General features: G+C 43.6%; 1 protein-coding gene across 1 annotated transcript in view; it reads right to left on the bottom strand.

Annotated features, from left to right (window-relative positions):
* The window catches only part of KCMF1 (potassium channel modulatory factor 1), an 82,437-nt gene extending 64,351 nt beyond the window's left edge, over window positions 1-18,086 (bottom strand). Inside the window, exon 1 of the mRNA XM_065929092.1 lies at window positions 17,923-18,086. Coding sequence (XP_065785164.1) covers window positions 17,923-17,938 — 16 coding nt within the window. The 5' untranslated portion in view covers window positions 17,939-18,086. The remainder of the gene's footprint in view (window positions 1-17,922) is intronic.
* Window positions 18,087-27,241: the final 9,155 nt, after the last annotated feature.

The raw sequence follows: 27,241 nt of genomic DNA, 5'->3' as shown, positions 1-27,241 counted from the left end.
TGTTTGAACACCAGCAGTCTAGCTCCAAAGTCCCATTGATGAATTTACTATTCAGCATCTTAAGAGAATACTTGAGTAAACAGAAAATTTTATCCACTGAAGAAATCTAGCCTCAAAGTATATAAACTAATAAACCCTCTGATCCTACTGTCTGGGGTAATTCCATTTCAGTAGTATACACAGTACAAAAGGAGTCTGGAATAAGAGTCATGAGATCTGAATTTTAGCCCTGTGATCTCAAGTAGTATGACTCAGCCTTTCTAGACTGCAATTTTATTTGGAAGAGAATAAAAAAGGAGGTTGACTTCCTTCTGGACCAAAAGGTCTATTATTCTATCTTCTCTTGATTTTATTGGAGAGAAAAAGCCTAAAATAAATTAATTCATTATCCAACTGCCAAACTGGCCTAATTCCCACACTGAGCTCTCCTGGCCTGGACCGGTACCACTGCAACACTGGCGCAGGACACTCGCTGGGCTTGCCACCTCTGTGCTCCCTCTCTCGTGGCACTTTGGAGGAAAACAAGGTTCACAGGCCCCCCACAGACGTTTACCTAATAAAAGGTTTGGGGACTCAAGCCACAGTAAACTGTAAAGAAGGGCAGTAGAATGACATGAAGTCTTGATGTTAAGATCACTAATGATATTGCTGAGCGTGTGTCTGTTCACACTCACTCAACCAGCTCCAGTTTATTCATCACACATCTCCACTTGAACATCTAACAGACATCTCTTACCTAATATGTCTGAAAAAGAACTCTTGACTTCTGTCTCCAAAAATGCACCGCCCCTCTGCATCTCAGTAAATGGCCCTCCTCTCACACAGTGGGCTGGCATGTATCCTGTTGGCTCTACATTCAGAGGACTAAAACCCAGGCCTCACCAGCTCCTACAAAGCCCCACCTGTACCTCATTTGCCCTCCTCCTCCTCGCTGAGTCAGCTCCAGCCACCCTGTTCCTCACACAACCTGCTTTATTCTGACCCCAGAGCTTTTATACCTGAAGTCTCTGCTTGAGAGGTGTTACCTCTTGTGGAAGGCTTTCTTGACCACTCTTAATAAACACACAGGTCATCCATTCACCTCCCATCATAGTCAATCCTTAATCCTTCAGTCAGCTTTATTTTCTTCAGAACATTTATCACTAGCCAAAATTAAATCATATGTTTCTTTTCTCTACACCCTCCCCATTAAAATGTAAGCTCTACAATAAGAACTCCCTCTTACCTTTCATTACTCTATCTCCAGTCTCAACACCAGTACCTGGCACATTATTTATTGAGGGAATGACTTTTCCCAGTCTTCAGTATCAGTCTGTAGTATCTACCCTTGAGCGGCACACATCTCTCCTTTCCCTCACAGCTAAATCTGTAACAGTGTTCCCAGTTTCTCATGTTCATTTGGAATTGAATACACTGCAACCTGGGTTCTAGTCTATGCTCATTAAGTTCTACAACCCTCCTCACTCTAATAGCCAAAGCCAAAGAACACTCACTCCTTATCTTCTTGACCTTTCTGCAGCAATACTGACTACATCCTCCTTCCAGAAAAATCACCTTCCTAAGTTTCAATGACAATACTCTCTCCTGATTCTCCTTCTACTCTCCAGGTACTCCCTTCAGCCAGTCTCTCCTGCTCCTTAAATTTAATGATCAGTCTCCCCATTGTAATCTATAGGTTCTAACCATCCCTGAGCAATCAACTCTACTACTATGGATTTATCTTAGCCCAGACTTATTCCACCTGAATTCCAGATCCATATGCTCAACTGTCCTTGGATATCTCTACCTGGATGTCCCACAGGTACCACAAATAAAACATGCTAAAAATGGAAGTCACTTCACTTTTCCCTGCTTTCAACCTTGACCCTTAAAGCACACTTCTTTGTCCTCGATATGCATTCTGATAAACAGCACTGCCCGACTAATCAAGCCCAAACCCTGAGTTTTCCTAGACATTTCACTATTCCAAAATCCCCATGCCTCACTGTTCACCAAATAGGTCTCCTACTTGCATGTGTGTACGTGCGTGCTCAGTCGCTCAGTCGTGTCTAACTCTTTGTGACCCAATTTGCACTCATTACAGCAATTATCTAGTGGTAACTTACCTGTTCATCTCCCCACCCTGCCCTCTGCAAATCCATCCTTCAGAGCATCTCTTTCTAGAACACAAAAATCATACTGGTTTGAAATTTCTTAAAAACTCACTCCCATTTACCCTATTGACAAGGTTCATTTCCTGGCATCAGCCCCTCCATTTTTGCTCCAGTGTTAAATTTCTTATGGTTTCCCCTCAAAGGAAAATCCTTTCTGCTCATCTCTCTGTCCATGGGATACTCTCCCCAACATCAGAGACAACTCAAACAAACACATTACTCCTTTTGGGATGTGTTCATGAATTCGTCCATGAAACTGAGCAGCCTCCCATATCAATTCCTTCACTGTACCTGTGAGTACAAATTTACTACAGTTCATACTATGATGAACTATACGATTATAGTTCACGCTTTATAATCAAATTACATGTCTTATCTTAGAAGGCTGAAACTGGAATCCCCTTTGTGTTTTGTCCCAAGTCCCAACACAATGTCTCCACATAGAGAAGGTATTCAGTGCATATTTATTAAATGAATGGATGAAAGTAGCAGTCAGAAAACCGTGGCCCATGGGCTAAACCTGGCTTACCACCTGTTTTTGTCCAATCTGTGAGTTAAGAACGGTTTTTGCATTTAAAAATGTTTAGAGAAGAAAAATTTTAAAGGAATATTCAGTGATGCCTGAAAAATACATGAAATTCAAATCTCAGTATCCACAAATAAAGATTTATTGGATCATGGCCAAGCTTATCTGTTTACATTTAGTCTTAAGGCTGCTTTCAAATCAGGAGAGCAGAGTAGAGTAGTTGCCTAGAGTAGTTGAGAGCATGTGGCCTGCAAAGTCATACTTGCTATCTAGTCTTGTATAGAAAGTGTACTGACTTGAATGAAATAAAACGATCACAGACATTTGGATGTGACAGAATTCAGTTCAAGTCCTGGCTTTATCACTTACTGCCTGGCATGTGTGTGCACTCAGTTGTTCAGATGTGTCTGACTCTTTGCAGCCCCACAGACTGTAACCTGCCAGGCTCCTCTGTCCATGGGGTTTCCCAGGCAAGAATACTGGAGTAAGTTGCCATTTCCTCTGCCAGTGGAACTTCCTCACTCAGGGTTCGAACCTGCATCTCCTGTGCTGGCAGGCAGATTCTTTACCACTGACCCTGCATGACCTATGACAAACAACCTAACCTTTCTTGCATGTGGGGGCATGCTAAGGTGCTTCAGTTGTGTCAACCTCTCTTACTTAGACTCAAATTCCAAATCTGTAGAATATGGTAACATATCTTGCTGAATTGTTTTGAAATTTTACTAAGCCTCATAGCTGAGATCCCTGCTATAGGAACCAGTCTATAAAATGCCTGGTACAGAGTACAGCTTAAAAGACCTTGATGCTGGGAAAGATTGAGAGCAGGAGAAGGTGATGACAGAGGATGAGATGGTTAGATGGTATGTCTGACTCAAGGGACATGAGTCTGAGTAAACTCTGGGAGATGGTGAAGGGCAGGGAAACCTGGCATGCTGCAGTCCATGGGGTTGCAAAGAGTCGGACATGACTTAGCGACAACAACAACAATGTTGAGAAACCAGGCCTGGATTTGAATTCCAGCTCCATTACAGATTGTGTGATGAAGAACTTCTCAGTGCTTCAATTTCCTCATTCATTACACTGGGATAATACTAATAATATACACCTTACAGAACTGTTGTGAGAATTAAATGAGTTGGTACCTGTGAAATGCTGAGAACAGGGCCTTGCAGATGGTAAGCACTCCATAAACATTACTATTACTATAGCAGATATTTGCTTTGTAGTGTTTCTCCCCTTCCCACCTCCTCTTCTACTCCACCTCTCAGCCCTATTCAAAAAAGCCTAGATCTAAAGGAGTAAGTCAATACTTGCATGACAAGTGCAATTATACCTTAAGGGGATGTTGAGGGGGTCATAACAACCTTGTGTTCACTCTCTGAGCCTCTCTTCTCAAGATACTTTCTTCCTCAGAAATCTAGCCTATCTGACTTCAATGTAGGGGGTAGTGTTTCTCAACTCCTGATTTCTCCCTAATGGCCTTACCTTCTCAGGGCATCTTCCTGACCCAGGGATTGAACCGGGGTCTCCTGCACTGCAGGCAGATTCCTTACCATCTGAGCCACCAGGGAAGCTTACCTAATGGCCTACCATCACCTTAAATCCAAAATGTCAAAAGCTAAAAATTACTTTTTTCCCCACCTCTCCCTTCCTATCTTCCCTAATATTCAGTTCAGTCGCTCAGTCGTGTCCAATTCTTTGTGACCCCATGAATTCACAGCACGCCAGGCCTCCCTGTCCATCATCAAATCCCGGAATTTACTCAAACTCATGTCCATTGAGTCGGTGATGCCATCCAGCCATCTCATGCTCTGTCGCCCCCTTCTCCTCCTGCCCCCAATCCCTCCCAGCATCAGGGTCTTTTCCAATGAGTCAACTCTTCGCATGAGGTGGCCAAAGTTTCAGCTTCAGCATCAGTGAAGGACTGATGCTTCCAATGAACACCCAGGACTGATCTCCTCTAGGATGGACAGGTTGGATCTCCTTGCAGTCCAAGGGACTCTCAAGAGTCTTCTCCAACACCACAGTTCAAAAGCATCAATTTTTCGGCACTCAGCTTTCTTCACAATCCAACTCTCATCTATACATGACCACTGGAAAAACCATAGCCTTGACCAAATGGACCTTGGTTGGCAGAGTAATGTCTCTGCTTTTTAATATGTTATCTAGGTTAGTCATAACTTTCCTTCCAAGGAGTAAGTGTCTTTTAATTTCATGGCTGCAATCTCCATCTGCAGTGATTTTAGAGCCCCCTAAAATAAAATCAACCACCGTTTCCACTGTTTCCCCATCTATTTGCCATGAAGTGATGGGACCAGATGCCATGATCTTAGTTTTCTGAATGTTGAGTTTTAAGCCAACTTTTTCACTCTCCTCTTTCACCTTCATCAAGAGGCTTTTTAGTTCCTCTTCACTTTCTGCCATAAGGGTGGTGTCATCTGCATATCTGAGGTTACTGATATTTCTCCCAGCAATCTTGATGCCCTTAAGTGCCTGCTATTCTTCCAGCATGTTGACTGGTCATACTGAAATTATACTTTAGTCCTTATTCTCTTGCAATGAGACTTTATCTCAAATAGTGTTGCTTTTTTTTCTTTTTGTTCTTACCATCATTGACTAATTCAGGTCCTTTTAACTTCAAGCTCATGCCACCAAACAGTCTCTGAATGGTTCCTGCCACAAGCACCAATCTACTCCACATATGCTACCACGCTAATCTTCCTGAAATGTACTCTTTGAAGCAAAATTCTTTGCTTCAAACTTTGACCCCTTTTCTATCCCATAATCTCTATGGAAAAAGGAAAAGACTGACCTTAGTGTTGCAATCAAATCCTTTCCTATCTACCTTGCTCCAGTCTTCATTTCTAATCTTATCTCCCATAATAAAAAAAAAAAATACCATCATCTTATATTTATGCAGTGCTTCATCCAACTTAGAAAACATCCCTACATGCCCTGGTATTTCATCTCCACAGCGACCCTTGGAAAGAGACCAAAGCAGCAGTTGCATCCTTCTTTTACAGAAAACAGATTTCTCGCACTGACTCAGAAATCAGGACTTACAGATGGGCGTCTGTTCTAGAAACGCTGGTCATCTCAGCACTGTCCCATAGACCTCTCTCTAACATGCTCTTGTTTTCTCAGCTCTGCAGTCTACCCCCTGCCATTCTCCTACTTGGTGGCCATCCCTGAAGTGAAGAGTGTTGGGGAAAGTTCATAAAGCATAAAGTTCTTAGAGATGCTGGAATGTGCTACATCAGTCTTTGCCACATATAGCCAAAAAGATCCCTCTAAAGAACGGCTTCTATAAGCCTATTTCTTCAAGCACTCACAATCAACATCCTCACCGCAGGCCACAATACAGAGTATGCTGTGTCTGGACTAGTTACGCAGACTTCATTTCCTACCTCTTCCCCAACAACCACGGTCCTCCATCCACAGGGGGTTCACTGCTGTTCCCAGAACATTCCAAGTCTCAGGGCCTCTGGACTTGCTGTATCCTCCTTTTCACATCCTTCACTTAATTCAAGTTCTTTCTTTCAAAGTTTCATCTTCAGAAAAGCCCTCCCTGACCGTCGTTATCTAAAGTAGATCCCATTCTCTGTTCCCAGTCTGCAGTACGGGTTCCTGTAACAGCTGTCACCTTCTCACACTCTATTACCTACTTATTCTTTTATGGTCTTTTTCAGGGATTTACAAACTTTTCCTGTCAAGAGCCAGAAAGTAAACATGTTCAACTTTCTCTGTCATAACTCCTCAACTGTGCATTGTAGCACGAAGCAACTTTGAGAATATGGAAATGACGAAATGTGGCTGTGCTCCAATAAAACTTTATTTACCAAGACAGGCAGTGGGCCAAGTCACAGGCCATACACCCTTGGCATATTCCTTCTAATGGAGTGTGAGTGTCAGAGGAACAGGAAGCTTCTCTATTTTGTTCACTAAGATTTCCTTGTGGCCAGAATAATGCCTGGCCCCAAGTACACATTCAATATATAAATATGTGTTGAGTAAAAAGAATTAGTCTGGAGTGGGGAGTTATGTTCCTCTTCTACCTTCTCAGGTGACAACAGCATGACATTCAAGGAGCATGAGGCCAAGGTCATCAGCTCCATTTCCGTTTGGTTAGTATCACACCACGAAAAGTGGTCGCACAACCATAGTGTGCCTGTCACCAGCAATAACCACCTCATGCAAACAATGCCTTTTATTACATAACCAGGTCCAGGAAGGAGTCTGTTAAAACACAGGCCGCTGGGCCCCATCCCCAGAAGTTGTGATCAGTAGGTCTAGGATAGAGTTTAAGAATCTGCATTTCGAGCAAGTTCCCAGGTGATGCTGAGAGGCTGGTCCTGAACCACATGCTGAGAAACACTGGATGACAGTGTCCCAACACAACAGTGTGTGAGTGCTCAGCTGCTCAGTTCCATCTGACTCTGTGCGACCCCATGGACTGCAGCCTGCCAGGCTCCTGTTCACAGAATTCTCCAGGCAAGAATACTGGAGAGGGTTGCCATTTCCTCCTCCAGGGGATCTTCCTGACCCAGGAACTGAACTTGTGTCTCCTGCATCTCCCATAATGTAGGCAGATTCTTTACTGCTGAGCCATCAGGGAAGACCCCAAAACAATAGTACTAGCATTTTTACACTATGGGGAGGGGGAGGGAAGAGCCACAGATTCCTGATGTTCCAGTGATCTGGCTAGAAGGGGACTGAAGGAAAAACAAAAACATAGAACTGACAGCTCAGTGGAACTGCTGCTCCAGTAAAATCAAGACAGAAAAACATTAGGCTTTTAGTTTTTAACAGACTGTCTTCCAAACACTCTTATTTTCACTTGCAAATCTAGCTGTAACTGGCTAAAACAATAAGCCAAATAGCTAAAAGAGAGACACCACCAGTGGGTGGCTAACCTTGACAGTGAGCTAAGGATTATCTTCTCCATTGGCTCCATAATCAATATCCTTAAAATTAAAGAAGAATCATAGCCACCTGTCTTTCTACTGCTAGATGCCAGGAGCCTTTTAGAGATGGATACTGGGTATATAATCTATATAGTGAAAGCGTTAGTGACTCAGTTGTGTTTGACTCTTTTGCTATCCCATGGACTATAGCCCACTAGACTTCTCTGTCCATGGGATTTCCCAAGCAAGAATGCCGAAGTGGGTAGCCATTCCCTTCTCCAGGAGACCTTCCTGAGCCAGGAATTGAACCTGCGTCTCCTGCACTGCAGGTGGATTCTTTACCAAGTAAACCACCAGGAAGCCCAACAAACACATGAACAATAAATGACCAAGCCTAGGGGTCACTTTCTTCAAATGATGAATTCACCATAATAAAACTTGAAATGGACTAGCAACAATTTTTCCAAATTCTACATTTGTCAACTCCAGGGACTTCAAAATAACCCCCCAAACTCACATTAAAACCACCCCAAAGCCATTACTTACACCTCATCAATCTGAACAGCCCTCAAAGGAATTAGAATTTATATACATTTGTAATTGTTTATAACATGGATTTCTACTGTGATGGTTTTTTTTTTTTTTCCATTTATTTTTATTAGTTGGAGGTTAATTACTTTACAATATTGTAGTGGTTTTTGCCATACATTGACATGAATCAGCCATGGATTTACACGTATTCCCCATCCCGATCCCCCCTCCCACCTCCCTCTCCACCCGATCCCCCTGGGTCTTTCCAGTGCACCAGCCACGAGCACTTGTCTCATGCATCCAACCTGGGCTGGTGATCTGTTTCATCCTTGATAATATACATGTTTCGATGCTGTTCTCTCGAAACATCCCACCCTCGCCTTCTCCCACAGAGTCCAAAAGTCTGTACTGTGATGGTTTTATATAGTTAAAACCGTCAGGTTTTAGGTTAAGAATAGGCTAAGAATAATTTTAAGGTTAAAAAAATAGGGTAAAATCTAACTTCTTAGGAGAGAAATTCAGAAACAGAAATCAAGAATGTTCATGAATGGACAATTAAGTAGATGGCAATACTGCATAAACATGTACTTACAAAAAGAGACAGTATTATGATCAAAATATGAATTAGCAGACTTCCAGTGTGTCTGGAAGTCTAAAGTGTTTCTCAGCTAAGATCAAGTAATTTTTTTAATGAAAATCTAGCATCTGAATTAAAAAGTTTCAGTGTAGAATATAACCTAGACTTTTAGTGTTGTAAAGAAAAAAAAAAACATAAAAATAACTCATACACAATTTGTACATTGGTTACATGATGAACTGTTATTTTGTATATATTGAGTTAAAGCATTAAATTATTAAAATTAATTTCACCTTCTCAGTTTTGTTACTGTAGCTCCCAGAGAATTTCAAATTACATGTGACTTGAAACTAGATTTCTATTAGACAGTGTGATCATGCAGCCCAATTGTGCAAGAAGATTTGCTATCTCTTTTTCCCTTTAGGTAGTTTCTAAAAAGCTTGCAGAAGATGATAGGGAGCCATGAATAAGCATGCAGATATGCAGTATGTCTGACATGGAGTGAAGCTCTTTGATCCTGGCCTAATACAGGATCACCTCAGGCCAGGTGCTCATCCACTGTAACCTGAGGTTCTAATCACCATTTTTCCCAGGGGAAGGAAGACCAGTTCCATCTCAGCGATTACTGTCCATGTGTGTTTAGTCGCTAAGTTGTGTCTGACTCTTTTGCGACCCCACAAGGAATGTAGACCACCAGGTTCCTCTGTCTGTGGGATTTCCCAGCAAGAATACTGGAGGGGGTTGCCATTTCCTTGTCTGGGGGCTCTTCCCCACCCAGGGATCGAACCAGTGTCTCCTCCACTGACAGGTGGATTCTTTACCATTGGGCCACCAGGGAAGCACTCAGTGACTACTATGAATATTCGTATCTGTAGCTATACAAACACATGAAATTCATTTCAAATTGCAATTAACTATATCAGAATCGCTAACAGTATTAATAAGAACGAACATGATCTCGGACTATGAAAACTACCTGGTTCCTGCCACCCTCCACCTCCCAACATGTATTTCATTCTAACAGAGAAGGGACACATTTCTAACAACTCCTTTATATAATCCCTGCCCATTTCACTTCAGTGTCTTTAACTCCTGATTTAGAAAGTTTCTCATTTCCTTGCACTCACTGTCAAAATTCGACAATCACAGAGGACACCAAAGCAGAATGCTGGCTGAGGAAGAGTACCAGAAGGAAGTAGGGTCCAGTTACTCACCCCAACAGTTGCTATATAACCATAAGGATGCCACAAGAACAACAACAACAACAAAAAAAAACCCACTATACGGAATATAAAAAGTTTAATACCTTGAGCTCTCTTTTCTAAGTATCAAAAAGATACTTACATGTGCAGATGTGTGTTGAGACCTTAAGTTTAAGGATAATATTGTTAGAGAAAGAAATGTACTGTTGGGCAGAATTAGAAGTGATTGTGAAGCTTGAATGAAAATAATGTTTTAAAAAAAAGGAGGGGGGCACAAATATTGCCAAAACATTAAAACACTTACATGATTTAATTACCCTGTCATAAAATATAAACTTCAAGGACCAATTCGAGCACACTGGAAAAGAGCCACAACCTATGCAACAGGAAAGAATTTAATTCCCCCACATGTGTTTCTAACCCACTGAATATTATCATCCTGCAGCAAGGGTCAACAACTTGTGGCCAGCTCTGGAGAGGACATCAAGTGGTACTTGAGTAGGTAGCCATAAAGACTCTCTGAATAAAAGACTGAATGAAGCAGGAAACTCACTCACAGTGCAATTAGCATGCAGATCTTCACAGCCGGTTACTCTGAAACCAGAGCCAGAGGGAGAACAAAACAGCACCTTGGTGTCCAGTCCCAAGCCACTCCCTAAGGAGTCAGCTACCGTAAGTTATTTTCATTCTATGTACACATAGTTTACTCATCCCCTCTTACTTTTATGAAAATTCCAAGTTCTCTTTCCTACAATTTCTTTTCCTCCTAACCAATTCCCCCATATAAAAGCAGGGATGCACTTTTGAGTCTTACCATTTTTTAAGACAAGTATTAAACATCTCTAACAGTCACTCACAAATGTTCACTCGGCCCCCCAAAGGCCAAACCTATGCTTGGTGGTAGCATACAAAGATATAAGTATAACACTATACCTATGAGCAGCAGCCAGACAAGTGAGCAATTACAGCATAAAAAAAATGCCTGGAGAATGATGCACGAGTGCTATTGGAAGGACTTAACTTTGCCGGGTGGGCTGGGAGGGTGACAGAGTCTTATGGAACAAAGGTAAAAGAAGTCAAAACCAAAAATTACAGTCTAATATACCTGCAACTGTTCTAATGGTCAACTCATCAAGTTAGCACTCTAAAATGGCTTTCTGAATGAAGATTCTCTGACTATAGAAAATCTGAAGTTCATAACAGTGGCACTGACTACTGGCAAGAGAAGGAAAACACACACACACACATTCCAGCAGAAGAAAATGTGCAAACCTAATTAGTCATGATGTCAAGAGGCTTCACCCACTTAATGTCTGTCCCTCTAAGCTGAAGGTGACTTGACTGACCCACTCCTGTGATTGACTTCAGTTGGATTTTTCTCACAGTAGTGATGGATTTGCAAGAATTCATCCATACTTTCTCCCTGATACCTCTTGTGGCTACTGGCCAAGTCTGCTGGACTGCAATTGGTACCATGGCCCTGAAGAAACAAACAGACCACGTATGTGAACAGGATGGACCCACACTCTGCTTTGGTACTATTCAGAGAGACAGTTAAAAACATGGATTCACGAACATGTGGGAGGGCAGTTAGAAAAGCAGCAAGGATGGCACCCGGGAAGGTATCTAACAAGCAATTTATCTCTTGCTAGTTTCACAGGACCTTGTTTTTACCTCCTGGTACCCAGTTCTTAAGACATTTCATCAGGCATGAGAGTTTTCAGTTTCTGACTTCCTGTGGCTACAGATCATTCCCAAGCTTCATGACTACCCTGCCTAATTTTCTTCTGCCATCACTCTCCTCGTCTCTTGTCCTCACCCTTGCCCAAACTCTCTTTTCATACAAAATTCTCACTTCCTTCCCATGGAACATAAGAGGTGTGTTCCTCTGGAAACCGTCTGCCTTATCCAACATCTCCATCATCAATCAGGACACAGATAATATATAAAAATTACGACATTTAAAAAAATGCTCTGATTTATATATCTCTTACAGGTTCTTTCCTCAATTGTAATGAATAACTTTAGTGGCTAAAAAGTATGTGTGTGTGTGTGTTAGTTGCTCAATCATGTCCGACTCTTTGCAACACCACGGACTGTCTATCAGTGGCTAAAAAGTATACCATACTATTTTAAGGAAATGAAAAACATCATGGCTCCTAGCACAGTACTCAAATTAATGTGAAATTAAACTTTCACCAACAAAGATTTTAATTACTAATGGCACTACTTTTAAATTTTATGAATATGAAAGGTAGGAAATGTTTTCGTATTCATGAAAGAAGCCCCACAGCAGTACTTATAATGAAATTAAAAACATACTATTTTTAGGATAATATATCCTAAATGATACCTTAATCTTCACTAAAAACAAATTTTGGACACTGTTGGTGGGAATGCAAACTAGTACAGCCACTATGGAGAAGAGTGTGGAGATTTCTTAAAAAACTGGAAATAGAACTGCCATATGACCCAGCAATACCACCTCTGGGCATACACACTGAGGAATCCAGATCTGAAAGAGACACGTGCACCCCAGTGTTCATCGCAGCACTGTTTATAATAGCCAGGACATGGAAGCAACCTAGATGCCCATCAGCAGATGAATGGATAAGGAAGCTGTGGTACATATACACCATGGAATATTACTCAGCCATTAAAAAGAATTCATTTGAATCAGTTCTAATGAGATGGATGAAACTGGAGCCCATCATACAGAGTGAAGTAAGCCAGAAAGATAAAGAACATTACAGTATACTAACACATATATATGGAATTTAGAAAGATGGTAACGATAACCCTATATGCAAAACAGAAAAAGAGACACAGAAGTGCAGAACAGACTTTTGAACTCTGTGGGAGAAGGTGAGGGTGGGATGTTTCGAAAGAACAGCATGTATATTATCTATGGTGAAACAGATCACCAGTCCAGGTGGGATGCATGAGTCAAGTGCTCGGGCCTGGTGCACTGGGAAGGCCCAGAGGAATCGGGTGGAGAGGGAGGTGGGAGGGGGGATTGGGATGGGGAATACGTGTAACTCTATGGCTGATTCATATCAATGTATGACAAAACCCACTGAAAAATAAATAAATAAATAAATAAAATATCAAAAAATAAAAAAGTAAAACAATTTTTGGAAACTCTGCTCTAAAAAATCCAAACCTCAGCAGATATATATGTTAGATGTTATAAAGCTGATGTTTTGAAAATTAAGTTATGACTTACAAGGACATGGATTTCTTTTTTGAAATGTTGCAAACCTAATGCGAAGGTCACTTCACATCAGGAGCTTCCTAATTTTCACAGTGAAAAAGTTCTCAATCTTTAAACAAGACTGCTGTTAATAAACACTTAAAGTTCTAAGACTAACAGAAATTCCTTTCAAATTGAATTTCTAATATAAAACAAGGGAGTTATATTTTGCTATATTTTAACTTACACATAGATGTCAACATATGAGGAGAATGGACTTCAAAATCAACTTTATACAAAATCATGGAATCAAAGACTCCAGAAATTAAAATATTTATGTTCTATCCTTTATTGAAAGTCAAAGTAAATGTAATAAATGATTCACTGAAATTTAAAGTCAAGTAAGAATGTCATAATCTTTTTAACAGATTACTTAGTGAAGTAAGTAGTCCGACATGATAGCAAAGAACTTTTCAGCGGGAGTGAATTTACTTTGCCACAGGAAGGCAAAAGTCACCACGTTAAAAATCCCATGCTAATTGCCAATCCTGGCTTTCCAGTCCCCAAATTCTGAAAACAAAATTACTGCAATTCCCGCTGGGACTGTCTGCATGTTCATTTATAGCATTAGATAGCACTCAGAGAGAATAGAAATCTAACAAAAAAGTGATACAACTTCAAAAAATGGTACACCTTTCAAGAACTATAGTAATGACAAAGTACTATTGTACTTAACATTTTGAAAATAGTCTCAGATGCTTTTGAGAATAACATGTTAGGATCACTGGTCCATTTATTTACTGTCATTGCTTACATATGGAAATCTTCAAAAACTTAGGGGAAATATAAATCAAGTAGAGATTAGTTCAAATAGGAACTCTATTTGAAAGCTCAAACGATTTTATCCAAAATGAAGCTAGGAGGCACTCTAGAAAAGGAGTTAGAAATCACAACAGATTCCCTCTCTGAAACTGGGCAAAAATAGTAAGAAAAAAGTTGGTAATTATATTGTCATCAATTTGTTTATCCCTTCCTTATGGCATGTCTCACTGTGCTGAGAAGCTGGGCACACATGCATCTTCCGTCTTCCCCACCAGACTTAGGTGAGGAGCTGTCTCTGCTTCATTCATCCTTGGTACCTAGCCCAGGGCCTTATACATAGTAGCAAATGAAAAAAGAGTGAATGATTTAAGGTAATAAAACATATTCCTAACTAGGTAATCAATTAGGCTCCAACTCATGCAAGAACATTTATAATTTCATTTTAGCTAATAAGCAGAGTAATTTGATATGTTCTTAAAAACATTTGCAAAACTATTAAATGGATTTTAAGCTCTGAATAACATTTATATTCTAAATGTATTTAAGAAGAAAGCATGTAGTGACACATTAAAAAAAAAACAAACTTCTACCAATGAAATAGAAAATGATGGGTTTCACTGTGTATAACATGGAACTAGATGGTGCTGGTAGGTTGAACATAAAGTGACTAGGAACTGACATTGTAAAATGTTGATGTGACAAGAGCATTACAAAGTGAATTTTAAAAGACCCCGGAATTCTGGTTGTGAAAGTCAAGATTGGCAAGCAGGAGACAATGTAGAGTACCACCAACTCCATCCGACAGTGTCTGGAAAGGTGGGTGGGGAGTCTGTTTCTCCTGCCACAGGAACAATAACTTTGATCACAGTCTATATAGTGCTGCTGGAAACAGGTACAGAACCAGCTCAGACCATGGACTCACTCCCCATACCCCAAAGGAAATGATGGAATACCAAACAGAGTGGGCCCTTTCTGGACTCTCGACAATTCCAGTTCAATCAACTCTAAAACTAAAGTCTAGAGCTAAAGTAGGCAAATGATAGCCTGTAGGCCAAAATGGGCCAAATGTGGCCACCTCCAGTGTTTGTGCAGCCCTCAAGCTAAGAATGGTTTTTACATTTTTAAATGGTAAAAACAAAGAATCGTAAAAATTATATGAAATTCAATGCCAGTCCCATAAAGTTTTCATTGGAACACGGCTATGCTCATTCATTACATGTTGTCTGCTTTTACACTACAATGGCAGAGGGGGCATAGGTTTGCCAAGTCTATGATATTTACTCCCCAGCCCTTCACAGAAAAAAAGCATGCTGACCCCTAGAACATGCCTAGAACATTTTTCTGTGCTTCCAGTTGCACCTTGTTTCTCTGAGGTAGCCCACTGCTTAGAAAGGTATAGACTAAAGCTTGACAGAGGTCCACCTTGGGGTCCTGTTGTCCAAAGTTACATCGTTACACACAATATAGTGCAACTCATTAGGGTGGGCCCAAAGACAAAGTAACAAAGCACTGGCATGGAGAAGGCACTGAAGCGGAGGCACAGTGCAAGCAGGTTAGAGGCGGGCAGCACAGTTCAGATTTCTTCCCAGACTACTACAGCCAGTTCTAGGTTATACTACTGAAAGGAAAGGGGGAACTCCAGAGAATTTGGAGGTGGACAGATGATTAAAAGAGCTCAAAAATCCCACCACTAAAGAAATGGGATTAGTTGGCCCAAAGACGAAAGGATGAGAAAAGAATGACACTACTGAGTGTCAACCTCTACATTTGTTGATAGGTTAAATTCTAACCAGTGAAAATAACTGGCAGCCCCAACTAAAATTCCACACACCATATACCTAAAGAATTAAATGTGATTCTTTAGGAGATTGTCAATCCTGCCTTAGGCTATTAGCTAGACCCTTAAAAAGTAATCGTTTGACAAATACTGTACTATAAATCTTCAACTGATGTATGGTAGGAATGTTCCTTTTTCAGAAACATCTGGCATGCTCTAAGTTACAGAAAAGGTGTGCTATTCCTGTGCTGAGGGGTTCCGTAATATTCAAGTAACTAAAAGGTAAATGTAAGTTTCATGACCACATGTCTTACCACAGGACCAAACAGGGGAAAACAGGCTTAAAGTACAGAATTTGTGCTACATCCAAGAAAGTTCACACTGTGGGGTTTTAATTTCTCTAAAGGATTACTGAGGGTAAAGGAATTTTCCCAGGACACCATTCAATTACAAAACTCAGTCTGCAACTATCCAGATATTTTCTTGAAGCAGAGAATGGGTCTCAAACAGCCTTCTTCCATTGCTATGAAATCTGTAACTTTAACTCTCCCAGTTCTTCTGCCTAAGAGAGCCTACAGCCATTGGTCACTTTCATTTTGTCCTGAAGGTGGTCACTGTACACACAACTTCACTCTAAGATAAACTTTACATCCCAAATTAAAATTTGATTATCACCCTAATTAAACTTATTTTAAATTACAAGACAGGAATGTTTCCATTAAGTAAAAAAAAAGGGGGGGGGTGGAGGGGGCATAGGCATAGCTTCTAAATATTTCTGTGAGCCTATATACCTTATTATTTCAAACTGTCCAATACTAGTACACAGTAAGTGAAGAAAATACAGTCTATTTCCTATTGGTTTTGTGATTTTAGAATACAGAAGCCTTGGACACAGTATATTCTTGGATTTAATCTCAAATTACATTATAATTAGTAATGCAAATCCTGAAACTTGCTCTAAATATAATTTTGATCAATCTGAGTTTTTCAATCTTGAAATTCTAAGGTCTATATTTCCCTAAGAATACCTTTGGAACGTTGTGGTGCACACACACGAATCTGACTCACTAAACTTTCTCCACTCTTACATCACCTATATAGGATTTTAACATCAAGAGTACAAAATGTCTTCAAGCCACTTCTACAATCGTGCATTAACCTTACCAGGATAAACTTTTCCGCCAAGTCTCGTAAGACTTTTTATTTAAAGACCTATGGTAGTGAAACAAAGAAAACACAACCCCCTCCCCCTTTTCTAAACCATATGGCAGCAAATTAAAGTTAACTTATTTTTCCATCAGCTCAACACCTCGACCTCGGCCCTAAACATTTTTCTCTTTGTGCCCTGGGATCGGACTAGAGCAGTCTGCTGATTTGCAACTGTACCCCCATGTTTTAAAATCACAAAACAAAGTCCCAAACGCCCCCTAACCACTACCAAACCTCACCACGGTCATTTACTAAAACCTGGTTTCAGAAGACCGTGCATGCCGGGCAAGGGGCCCGCCACCCGCCGGGAGTGAGTCCCCTTCCGACCCAGTGACCGAGCAGTGAGTTTGCTCGCCCGGCCGGGCCGGATCCGCCCCGGGAACTTGGGTTACCAGAGCCCAGGGACGCGCCGAGGCCTAGCCGCGAGGCCGGGGCGGGCTCCAGGCGACGGGGGCTTCCCTTTCCCCGGCCGCAGAGCCTTCCCGCCCGCCCCGCGGTCGCCCGCAGGCAGGGGCACTCCCCTTCGTCTCCCGGTGACCGGACTCACCCGCCGAGTCCCGGGTCGGCTCCTCGGTCTCCTGCCGCCGTCCGCGGCCCCGCTCGGCGGCCGCGCCGGGCCCTTCCGGGACGGCGGGAGCTCTAGGCCGCGCCGGGGCCCCGCGGCTCCGGGGCCGGCTGGCCGGGCCGCGGCGTCCGGTATCAGTCCCGAGGACCGGGCTCCCGCCGGTAACGGGCCCGGCCGCCTCCCCTCCCCCTCCCCCGCCCCATGACAGTGCAAACCCTCCGGCCGGCCCGGCCGCCCCGCCTCCGGCACCAGGCCCAGCTCAGGGCCGCGGCCGTGGCGGCGGCGGCGGTGGCGCCGCGGATCTCCGCCCTCGCTCGCTCGCTCTCGGGTCCGGCGCCTCGGGCCCGACTCGGGCCCGGCCGAAGTCTCCGCCGCTTCCCGGCCGCCCTCCGCGGCGCCCGGCCCGGGCGGGGTAGGCCGAGGCCCGGGCGGTGGGGGTGGGGGCGGGGGCTCTTCTCACCTTCATGTCGGGACATCCTAGTTCAGACGGTGGCGGCGCGGCCCCTCCCGGGCTCCGGCTGCAGTGTCCCCTGTGGGGTCCCGGCGCTGCCCGCGCCGGCCGGCCGACTCCCACTCGACTCCCGGGCTCGGCCGCGGGGGCGGGGTGGGCAGGGGAGCGCTCCCGCGGCGGCGGCGGCGGCGGCGGCGGGGAGGCGGCGCGGGGCGGGAATGGGGCCGGGCCTGGCCGGGGCTGAGCTCCTCCAGGAGGCGGGTCCGACGCCGCGGCTCCGCCGGCGCCCGCCGTGACTCGGTCACTCTCGGGCCCGCCGGCTCCCGGCTGCGGCGCCGCGCTCCGCAAACCCCGCTCCTCCCCTCCCCCGGCCCACCCCCCGCCCCTCTTCCCCGGCTCCCGGCCGCCGCCTCCTCCTCCTCCTCTTCCTCCTCCTCCGCCTCCTTCCGCCGCCCGCACGCCGGCCCCGCCTCTCGCTGCCCGCGCCGGGCCCAGCTGCCCGGAGCCCCGCGGCCGGAGGGCGAGGCGGGGGCGCCGCGGCGGCGGCGGCGACTTGGGGCGCGGCGTTTGGTCGCACTCGCCGGGAGGCCGCGGTCGGGCGCCCGAGCCCGGCCTCGGCCTGGCCGCCGCCGCGCCGCCGCGCCTCGCGTAGGGAGGAAGAGGAAACGCCCGGGCGCCGGCCCGCGTGTCTTCCAGCTCGGCCTGGGGCCTACCCGGAACCGGGCCCTAGGCGCTCCGCCGTTGGGCCGGGCCGACCGCGGCGGCAGGTGCTTCCCGGCTGCGAGCTGGGACCGCGGGAGGTTCCCGCCTTCGGGCGCTTGGCCGCCGGGCAGACCGCGGGAAGCGCCCTGGTGCCCTCGACCCCGACGGGAGGCTGCGCACCGGCCGGGGACACGTGTTTGTGTTTCTTTTTAAGCCAGCGGCCCGGCAGGAAAGGCGGCTAACCTCCGGGCGTTATCCCGCGTTGCCCGGCCGGGTGACTCGCGGTCGGGAGGGCGTGGGCGCGGGAGGCTGCTGGGCTTGGCTGCTGTGCCCCATGGCCGGCTGACTCCTTGGGAACCATCCCGGTGGAAGACTCCGCTCCCGGGTGTCCGGCAGCCCCCGCGCAAAGTTTGTTCCAGCATCTTGGCTCAGCCTGAGTGCTCTGCTCTGAAAACTATTGGGGTGTGTGTGATTCTTTTTTTTTTTTTCTTTTCCAGGTCCTGAACTACTTTTCCGTTTTTAATCTATTATATTTTTACCACCGCCCTTGTCAACCTTGTTTTCAGGCATTATTCATCAAATATTTATGCATCCCCTTACCACGTGTCTGTTGGCAGCGTGGTTTGGTAGAAAGAAGCCGCACTTTGGAATCAAGACAGATCTGCCATGGATTCTGGATCTGATATCCTGTGTATAACCTTGGACAAGTTCATTGATCTTGCTGAGTCCCCGTTTCTTTGTCTTTTGTTTGATTTTTGACTGTTATTTTAATTTACCCTTTTATATTTGAAATTCCTTTGTGTGTGTGTGTGTATGCGCGCGCGAGCGTGTGCAAAAACTAGAACTGTGTCCTTTAGCTAAGTCTACCTAAATTGGATTCTAAAGTACTCCTTGCTTTGGGATTATTCTTATTCCTTTCCACCATTAGTAGCTGTGTTACCTGCAGAAAATGAGAGCCTTCTTGTGCTTTTCCCATCTTTAAAATGGGCTTAAAAAAAAAATGGGCGTGATTACAGATGATAATAATAACAGCAAGTATTTGGTGAATTAAGAGCTAAAGTGTATATAAACCAGCAGGGGACACAGTAAAAGCAGTTTGTTACAGTATTTCTTAAATCTGATTTAAGAGGCGTCCTGATTTCAAAGATATAAAAAGCTCATCTTAAAGTCAAGGAAATAAATATTAGGTCACTCAGCTCTACCCAAAGGCTTGTGTGTGTTTGGTGGTAATTAATGATCAGCCAAACTAAGGTGGTTTAAACAAACAGGGCTTTAAATGAGGACTTCGTCACCAGAAATATTTCCAATGCACGTATGGAGCTTTTGCCTAAGTCAAGTCCCGCACAGCTTGAAGAGGTTCATCAAGGCCATAACGGGGTTTGGTGGGATAGAAAGAATAGGGCTTCCAGGGACTTCCCTGGTGGTCCAGTGGTTAAGACTCCGTGCTTCCAAGCCAGGGAGCTATGGTTTGATCCCTGGTTGGGGAACTAATTTCCCACATGCCCTGTGGCATGGGAAAAAAAAAATTGGGCTTCCATCAAGAATAACTAAGATTAACTGATGATTGTCTCCTGCCAGTGACTTTCTATGCATTTTGGGTATTGTGTGTGTGATCCAAGATACCAAACTCTTAATACCCTTGGCCTATAAAAGAAAAAACAGCAACACCCCATAATCCTGTGATAAGTAAATGATGTCTGTAAATATAGTAAGTGATAGAGATTAAGGCATTATCAATAATATAGTCAGACAAAATGCTGGAGCAGTTAGGGGAGCTGACAGAAATATAACTGAACTCCAGCAAGGAGTAAGAGTTTGTTTCGGCTTGGGAAATTGTTAGCTAATCCTATTAAGGAGTGCATACAGATGACTGTCTAAACCTGAAAGGGATATCAGATGTTTGACAGTTATTGTTTTCAATCAGGCAAGAGTAAGAAAATGAAGAATCTGATTAAAATAATATTTTTTTCTCTTTGTTAAGAGTAAGCAGGAATATTATGATTATTCAGGGTTTTCATAACTGGACGAAATACTTCCTCAGTTCAACTAGAGTCAGCCCTTCAATTAAAACAACCTGCTTGCTCTCCTACCATATAGGAGACTCCATTTGCCAAAGGATTAATGTTAACGTTCTTACCAAGTTGTTCATCAAATGATGTTTGTTCTTCAGAAATGTCTCCTCCAGTCCTTTCCCTGCACTTCCTTGAGTTCTTCCATGTCTAAATCCATATTAGGGGCTTCCCAGGAGGCACTAGTGGTAAAGAACCCACCTCTTACCTCTCGCAGAGAGTCAGACAAGACTGAAGTGACTTAGCACATCCTCACATGTTCCTTGAAAGTGTTACTCACTCAGTTGTGTCTGACTCTTTGCGACCCCATGGACTAGTCCATCAGGCTCCTCTGTCGATAGAATTCTCCAGACAAGAATACTGGAGTGAGTAACCATTCACTTCTCAAGGGGATCTTCCTGATCCAGCAATCAAACCTGGGTCTGTTGCATTGCAGGTGGATTCTTTACCATCTGAGCCACCAGGGAAGCAATGTGCATACATCAAAACATTCATGACAGTCATGTTCAAAAATTATAGTAACCTTACAAGTTGGGGTGGTCAGGCAAATTTCCCTTTATAATAAGAAGAAAAATGGTGAAATTATTTCTTGAATTTAAGTTACAGGTACTGTGCCAGATAAGCACACCTGTATTACCTCCTGGTGTTTAGTCGCTCAGTCATGTCTGACTCTGCGACCCTATGGGCTGAAGCCCTCCAGGTTCATTTCTCCATGGGATTTCCCGGGGAAGAATACTGGAGTGAGTAGCTATTCCCTTCTCCAGGGGATCTTCCTGACCCAGGGATTGAACCTCAATCTTCTGCGTTGCAGGTAGATTCTTAGCTGTCTGAGCCACCAGGGAAGCCCAGTTATGTTCCTTAAAGCAAGCTAATGCACGTAAACTTTGGTGAAACCAGAATAAGGTCTGTAGTTAATTGCACTAATGTCAGTTTCCTGGTTTGATATGTTCTGTAGTTTTGTAAGATGTTACCATTGGATGGAGCTGGGGTAAGGGTATATGGGCTCTCTGCAACTTCTTGTGAAAGTATAATTAATTTTATAAAGTAAAAACTTAGGGAATATCCTGGTGGCCTAGTGGTTAGGATTCCAAGCTTTCACTGCCATGGCCCAGGTCCAGTCCCTGGTCAGAGAACTGAGATCCTGCAAGCTGTGTGAAACGGCCAAAAAACAAACTAAAAACAGAAATCAGATTACTAGTTACCTGCAGCTGAGAAGGTGAGGGTTGGGCATTGGCTACAGAGAACTTACTGAGGTGATGGGCATATTGTCTTGGTTTTATTAATGTTTTCTGTATATCTTTGTCACAACTTACAGGTCTATAAACATAAAAGATTATTGCATTCTACTTCTGTGTAAATTGTACCTAACTAAACCTGTGCTTTGTTGTACTGTTTTGATTCCTGCCTCTCATCCTATGGATGTGCTGTTCCCTCTGCTTAAATGAGCACAAGAAATTCAAGCCTAAATTCAAATTGCTTGTATTCTCTTAAGCCTTCCTTTGCCTCTCAGACCCACCAGTAAGTTCTTCCCCTATGCTCACTTATGCTGTGCATAATTTTTAGTTTTCATCTGTTTCTTATCTAATCTCCTCCAAGACAGCCAAGTCACACGATTTCTTTCTGTCGCTGGGATCCAGTAGTGTTGAATGGGTGAATGAATGAATGGTGTAAAGCAGGAAGAAAGGAACTTACCTGGTTGTCCAGTGGTTAAGAACCCCAAAGATCACCAAGCCCTGAGGCAGCTAAGCCCACTAGCTGCAGCAAAGACCCAGCCCAGCCAAAATTTAAAAAATGAAGTTGGATAAAAGCTTAAAGCAACCGTTCTCAAAGTATGGTCTGGGGTCTTCAAGACCCGTTCAAAGGGTCCGTGAGTTGCTTGGGTTTTCTCATAAAATACTTGAGACAGCACAGCTCAATAGAAGGCAGAAGCAGCTAAGAGAATCCAGTTGTCTTCAATTAAGCCAGCCATTAAAGAAATTGCTTGCAAAGATGTAAAATACTTTTTACTTAGAAAAATTATTTTTTCTTAAAAATACTAGGAAATGGGTTATGATCAGATTTTTACTCAGTTTTAATTTTCATTAAAATGCAGTAGATATAATACATGTTTGGGTTTTTTTAAAGTTATTTGGAGTCTTCAATAATTTTTAAGAGCATAAAGGGATTCTGAGACCAAAAATTTGAGAGCCTGTGCCTTAGAGACTGTTACAACCCCTTCGTTGTTCAAGGATATGATAGGAAATGGTGATGATGTTGACATTCAAGTAGTGCTCTGGTACATGTGGCAGGCCTTGTGATAAGCACTTTACTTGTCAGTGCTATTATATCTCCATTTTACTCCTAAGACCAGTGAGGCACAGAGAAGTCAATTGACTTGGCCACATACCTAGTCAGGATTTGAACCCCCATGTGTTTCAGAGGTCCTGCTGCCAACAGTTTTCTGCTGCCTTCCCAGAGACCTGGGAAGGAGTGGAAAGGCTGGTGCTATCTGGTATGTCCCTATTTTGTGCTCTCCGTTGACCTCACAGTCTAGGCAAGAGTCATAGAGGCCTCCAACTTTCCAGTTTTCATTTCAGACTCTGCCACCCTGAGTATTTTCAAGCACAGCCTTGCAATGCCTTGGTTTCTAACAATCTAACCACGTACACCTGCACTTCAGCCACCCATTCCTCTCTCCGGACCACACCCAGACACTATTATACAACTTCCTGTTTTATTGTGACTGCCTACTTTTCTGGTTTTCTTAAGTGTGAAAGTGAAGTCACTCAGTCGTGTCCAACTCTGTGACCCCATGGACTGTAGCCCACCAGGCTCCTCCGTCCATGGAGTTTTCCAGGCAAGAGTACTGGAGTGGGTTGCCATTTCCTTCTTACCTGGTTTTCTTACCCTGGAATTAAAGCTATTCTTTTACTTCTTCAGGCTGTCAATCTTGATATTTCCACTTGACTTTTTCCCCCCTTTTAACCCCATTCTCTCTTTTTTTTTTTTCCCAAAAGATTTATTTATTTTTTGGCTGTGGTAAGTCTTTGTTGCTGTGCATATGCTTTCTCTAGTTGAGGTAAGCGAGGCTACTCTAGTTGTGGTCCCTGGATTTATTGTGGTGGCTTCTCTTGTTGTGGAGCACAGACACTAGAAGTGCCGGCTCAGTAGCTGTGTTGCACAGGCTTAGTTGAGCCACGGCATGTGGAATTTTCCTGGACCAGAGATCGAATCTGTCCCTTGCATTGCAAGGCAGATTCTTAACCACTGAACCACCAGGGAAACTTCCCATTCTCTTCTTGACCAGTGCATTCCCTGTTGTCAACTAAAACTCTTCTCATTCATAACCTTCAGCTCTTTAGACAGTTAACTCCCAGTCCTGAATCAATTACACAATGATTCCGCACACCACCACCACCTATGTTTGATTGGCATGCAGAACATAATGTAAAATATGCTGGAAAGATATGGAGTTGGAGCCAGGGGTTGCACAATGGAGGGGGGATCTGTTAGAAAAAATCTAGTGAATTCAGCTGCAGTTTGACCTCAGTACCATTGAGCACTTCTTATCTGATCAGCACCCTCTGTCATTCTCAGATTTCTTTAGACCTTCACCAGCTGATGTCAACTACTTACCTACCCATAATTCCAGTAGATAACCTCACCCAATTCATCGGGGGAGTGCAGTTCACAAAATAACTTCTTCCCCTTCCTACTGTGAACCCCCAAAGGAATCTGTACATATCTATCCTATTGCCTCATGCTGTCACTCCCATCCCAGAAGAACTGAGAGGTCCTTTTTCCAGTTCAGTCCCACCTCTGCTTAGGATCCCAATTCACACCATCTCAGATTGGGCTCCTTCAGCCACTTTCTTGACTTTTATACTTTCACATATTCATCCTTGGTTAGTCTGCTTCCCTTGGCTGAGAAACACCCCAACGCAAAACTCCCTCTGGTTACCACCGTGTTGTTTCTTTCTCTTCATAGTTAAGCTTCTTAAAATGGCTGTAGCTCTTCTTTCTCAGCTTTATAACCTGATTCATCTGATTGCTTGGCTTTTGATGCTGCAGGCCAGTCTCATTTCCTATGGCACTATTCTCATCTTCCCTCCTATGTCTCTGCTCTTCCTGGATCTCTTGTTGGATTAAGCAGAGTCACCATCAGCCTAGTCAGTCACCCAAGATGAAATCCAGCCATCATCTAGACTTCTCATCATCTCCCATGGCCAATCAGTCACCAGTGGATTCTACCCATTAAACATTGGTAATATCCATCCATTTTCATTCCCATGGCAATCAAACCATTCCAGGCTGCTACCCTCCCTCCTTGAGCCTCAGAGTGAATCTTGTCTCCTGATCACAAATCATACCCCTTGCTCTCCTTTGTGCCACTTTGTGTGTGTCTGTGTGTTAGTCGCTTAATCCAACTCTGTGCGACCCCGTGGACTATAGCCCAGGGGCCCCTCTGTCCGTGGAATTCTGGCAAGAATACTGGAGTGGGTTGCCATTTCCTTCTCCAAGAGGATCTTCACAACCCAGGGATTGAACCTGGGTATCCTGCACTGTAAGCAGATTCTTTACCATCTGCACTTCTAGTTAGTATTTTTTCTGTTTTTGACTAAATTTCTAAAACTATAAAAGTAATACATACACATTGGAGAAATTCTGGCCGATACAGAGAAGTGTAAAGAGAAAAAAATAAAGATCACTTAGAAACTTACCAACCAGAGGTTAACACCGTTATATTGTTTAAATGCTAAGCCATGTCCGACTCTTTTGCAATCCCATGGACTGGGCTTCTCTGTACATGGGATTTCCCAGGCAAGAATAAAGGAGTGAGTTGCCATTTCTTCCTCCAGGGGCTCTTTCCCACCCAGGGATTGAACCCTGGTCTGCATTGGCAGGCAGATTCTTTAACACTGAGTCACTAGGGAAGCCTAAACATTGTTATATACATATATATTTTTTTGGCCACACGTCATATGAGAATCTTAGTTCTCCGACCAGGGACAGCGTCCACACTCCCTGCATTGGGAACGTGGAGTCTTAACCTTGGACCACCAGGGAAGTCCCAATTTTGTTATATTATGATATATTTTCTTACTAGAGCTATAGTTCAGAGTCACAGATGGATCATATATTACTGCTTATTTTTGCTGTGGTCACTAAGTCATGGGTCTGACTCTTTGAGACCCCCATGGACTGTAGTCCACCAGGTTCCTCTGTCCATGGGGATTTCTCAGGCAAGAATATTGGAGTAGGTTGCCATTTCCTCCTCCAGGGAATCTTCCCAACTCAGGGATTGAACCCATGTCGCCTGCATTGGCAGGCAGATTCTTTACTGTTGAGCTACTGGGGAAGCCATTCCACAGCTTCAGTTCAGTCATGTCTGACTCTTTCCGACCCCATGGACTGCAGCATGCCAGACTTCCCTGTCCATCACCAACTCCTGGAGTTTACTCAAACTCATGTCCGTTGAGTCGGTGATGCCATCCAGCCATCTCATCCTCTGTTGTGCCCTTCTCCTTCTGCCCTCAATCTTTCCCAGCATCAGGGTCTTTTCCATTGAGTCAGTTCTTCACATCAGGTGGCCAAAGTATTGGAGTTTCAGCTTCAACATCAGTCCTTCCAATGAATATTCAGGACTAATTTCCTTTAGGATTGATTGATTGTGTCTCCTTGCAGTCCAGAGGTTTCTCAAGAGAATTCTCCAACACCACAGTTCAGAAGCATCAATTCTTCTGTGCTCAGCTTTCTTTATAGTCCAACTCTCACATCCATACATGATACTAGAAAAACCAAAGCTTTGACTAGACGGACCTTTATTGATAAAGTAATGTCTCTGCTTTTTAATATGCTGTCTAAGTTGGTCATAACTTTTCTTCCAAGGAGCAAGCATCTTTTAATTTCATTCTACAGCTTAGAGGCCTTCAAATGGTTTACCTTCAATGCTCTCATCTCTTAAAATCACTCAAATTCCTACCAAGGTATAAGTCCTGACAGGGTCTGCCTCCACGATATAATTCGTGTTAGACAGTTTGAAAGCATACCACGAGTATATTTCTAGCTGCTCTGAGTCTGGATAAACCATAATTTATTTAGGTTGTCCTCAATCTGTCTACAGAGTAGTTTCCTTTCTTTCCTGTCCCTGGAATGTCTGTACCTCATTCTTCTCGGAACAGCATTAGCCTAAAGTCATCTCCTCAGGGAATCCTTTCCTGCCCACATTATCTGATATAAGGTCCTTCTCCCACCACAGGTTTCTTTTTTTTTAAGTCTTATTTATTTTATTAATAGAAATTCACATAAATTATTACAACCATTCCAAAACAGGATTTCAAAGAGCTATAGAGTTTTGCCCGATCTTTGGTACAGCAATCCCACTTGGACCCACTTGGTCTCTTTAAATCATATTTGATACATGCAAAGATTTTAGATACAAGGACGTTTATCACAGTGTTCTTTTTAATATTTAAGATTGCAGACAACCTAAATAAATTATGATTTATCAAACTCAAAGCAGCTAGAAATATATTTGTGGTATGTTTTCAATAAAAAAATCAGACTTCAAACATACA

The sequence above is a fragment of the Muntiacus reevesi genome, chromosome 3 (genome assembly GCF_963930625.1).
Source record: "Muntiacus reevesi chromosome 3, mMunRee1.1, whole genome shotgun sequence".
In the NCBI taxonomy this organism is placed as follows: Eukaryota; Metazoa; Chordata; class Mammalia; order Artiodactyla; family Cervidae; genus Muntiacus; species Muntiacus reevesi.
This window is presented reverse-complemented; position numbering and strand designations above follow the sequence as displayed.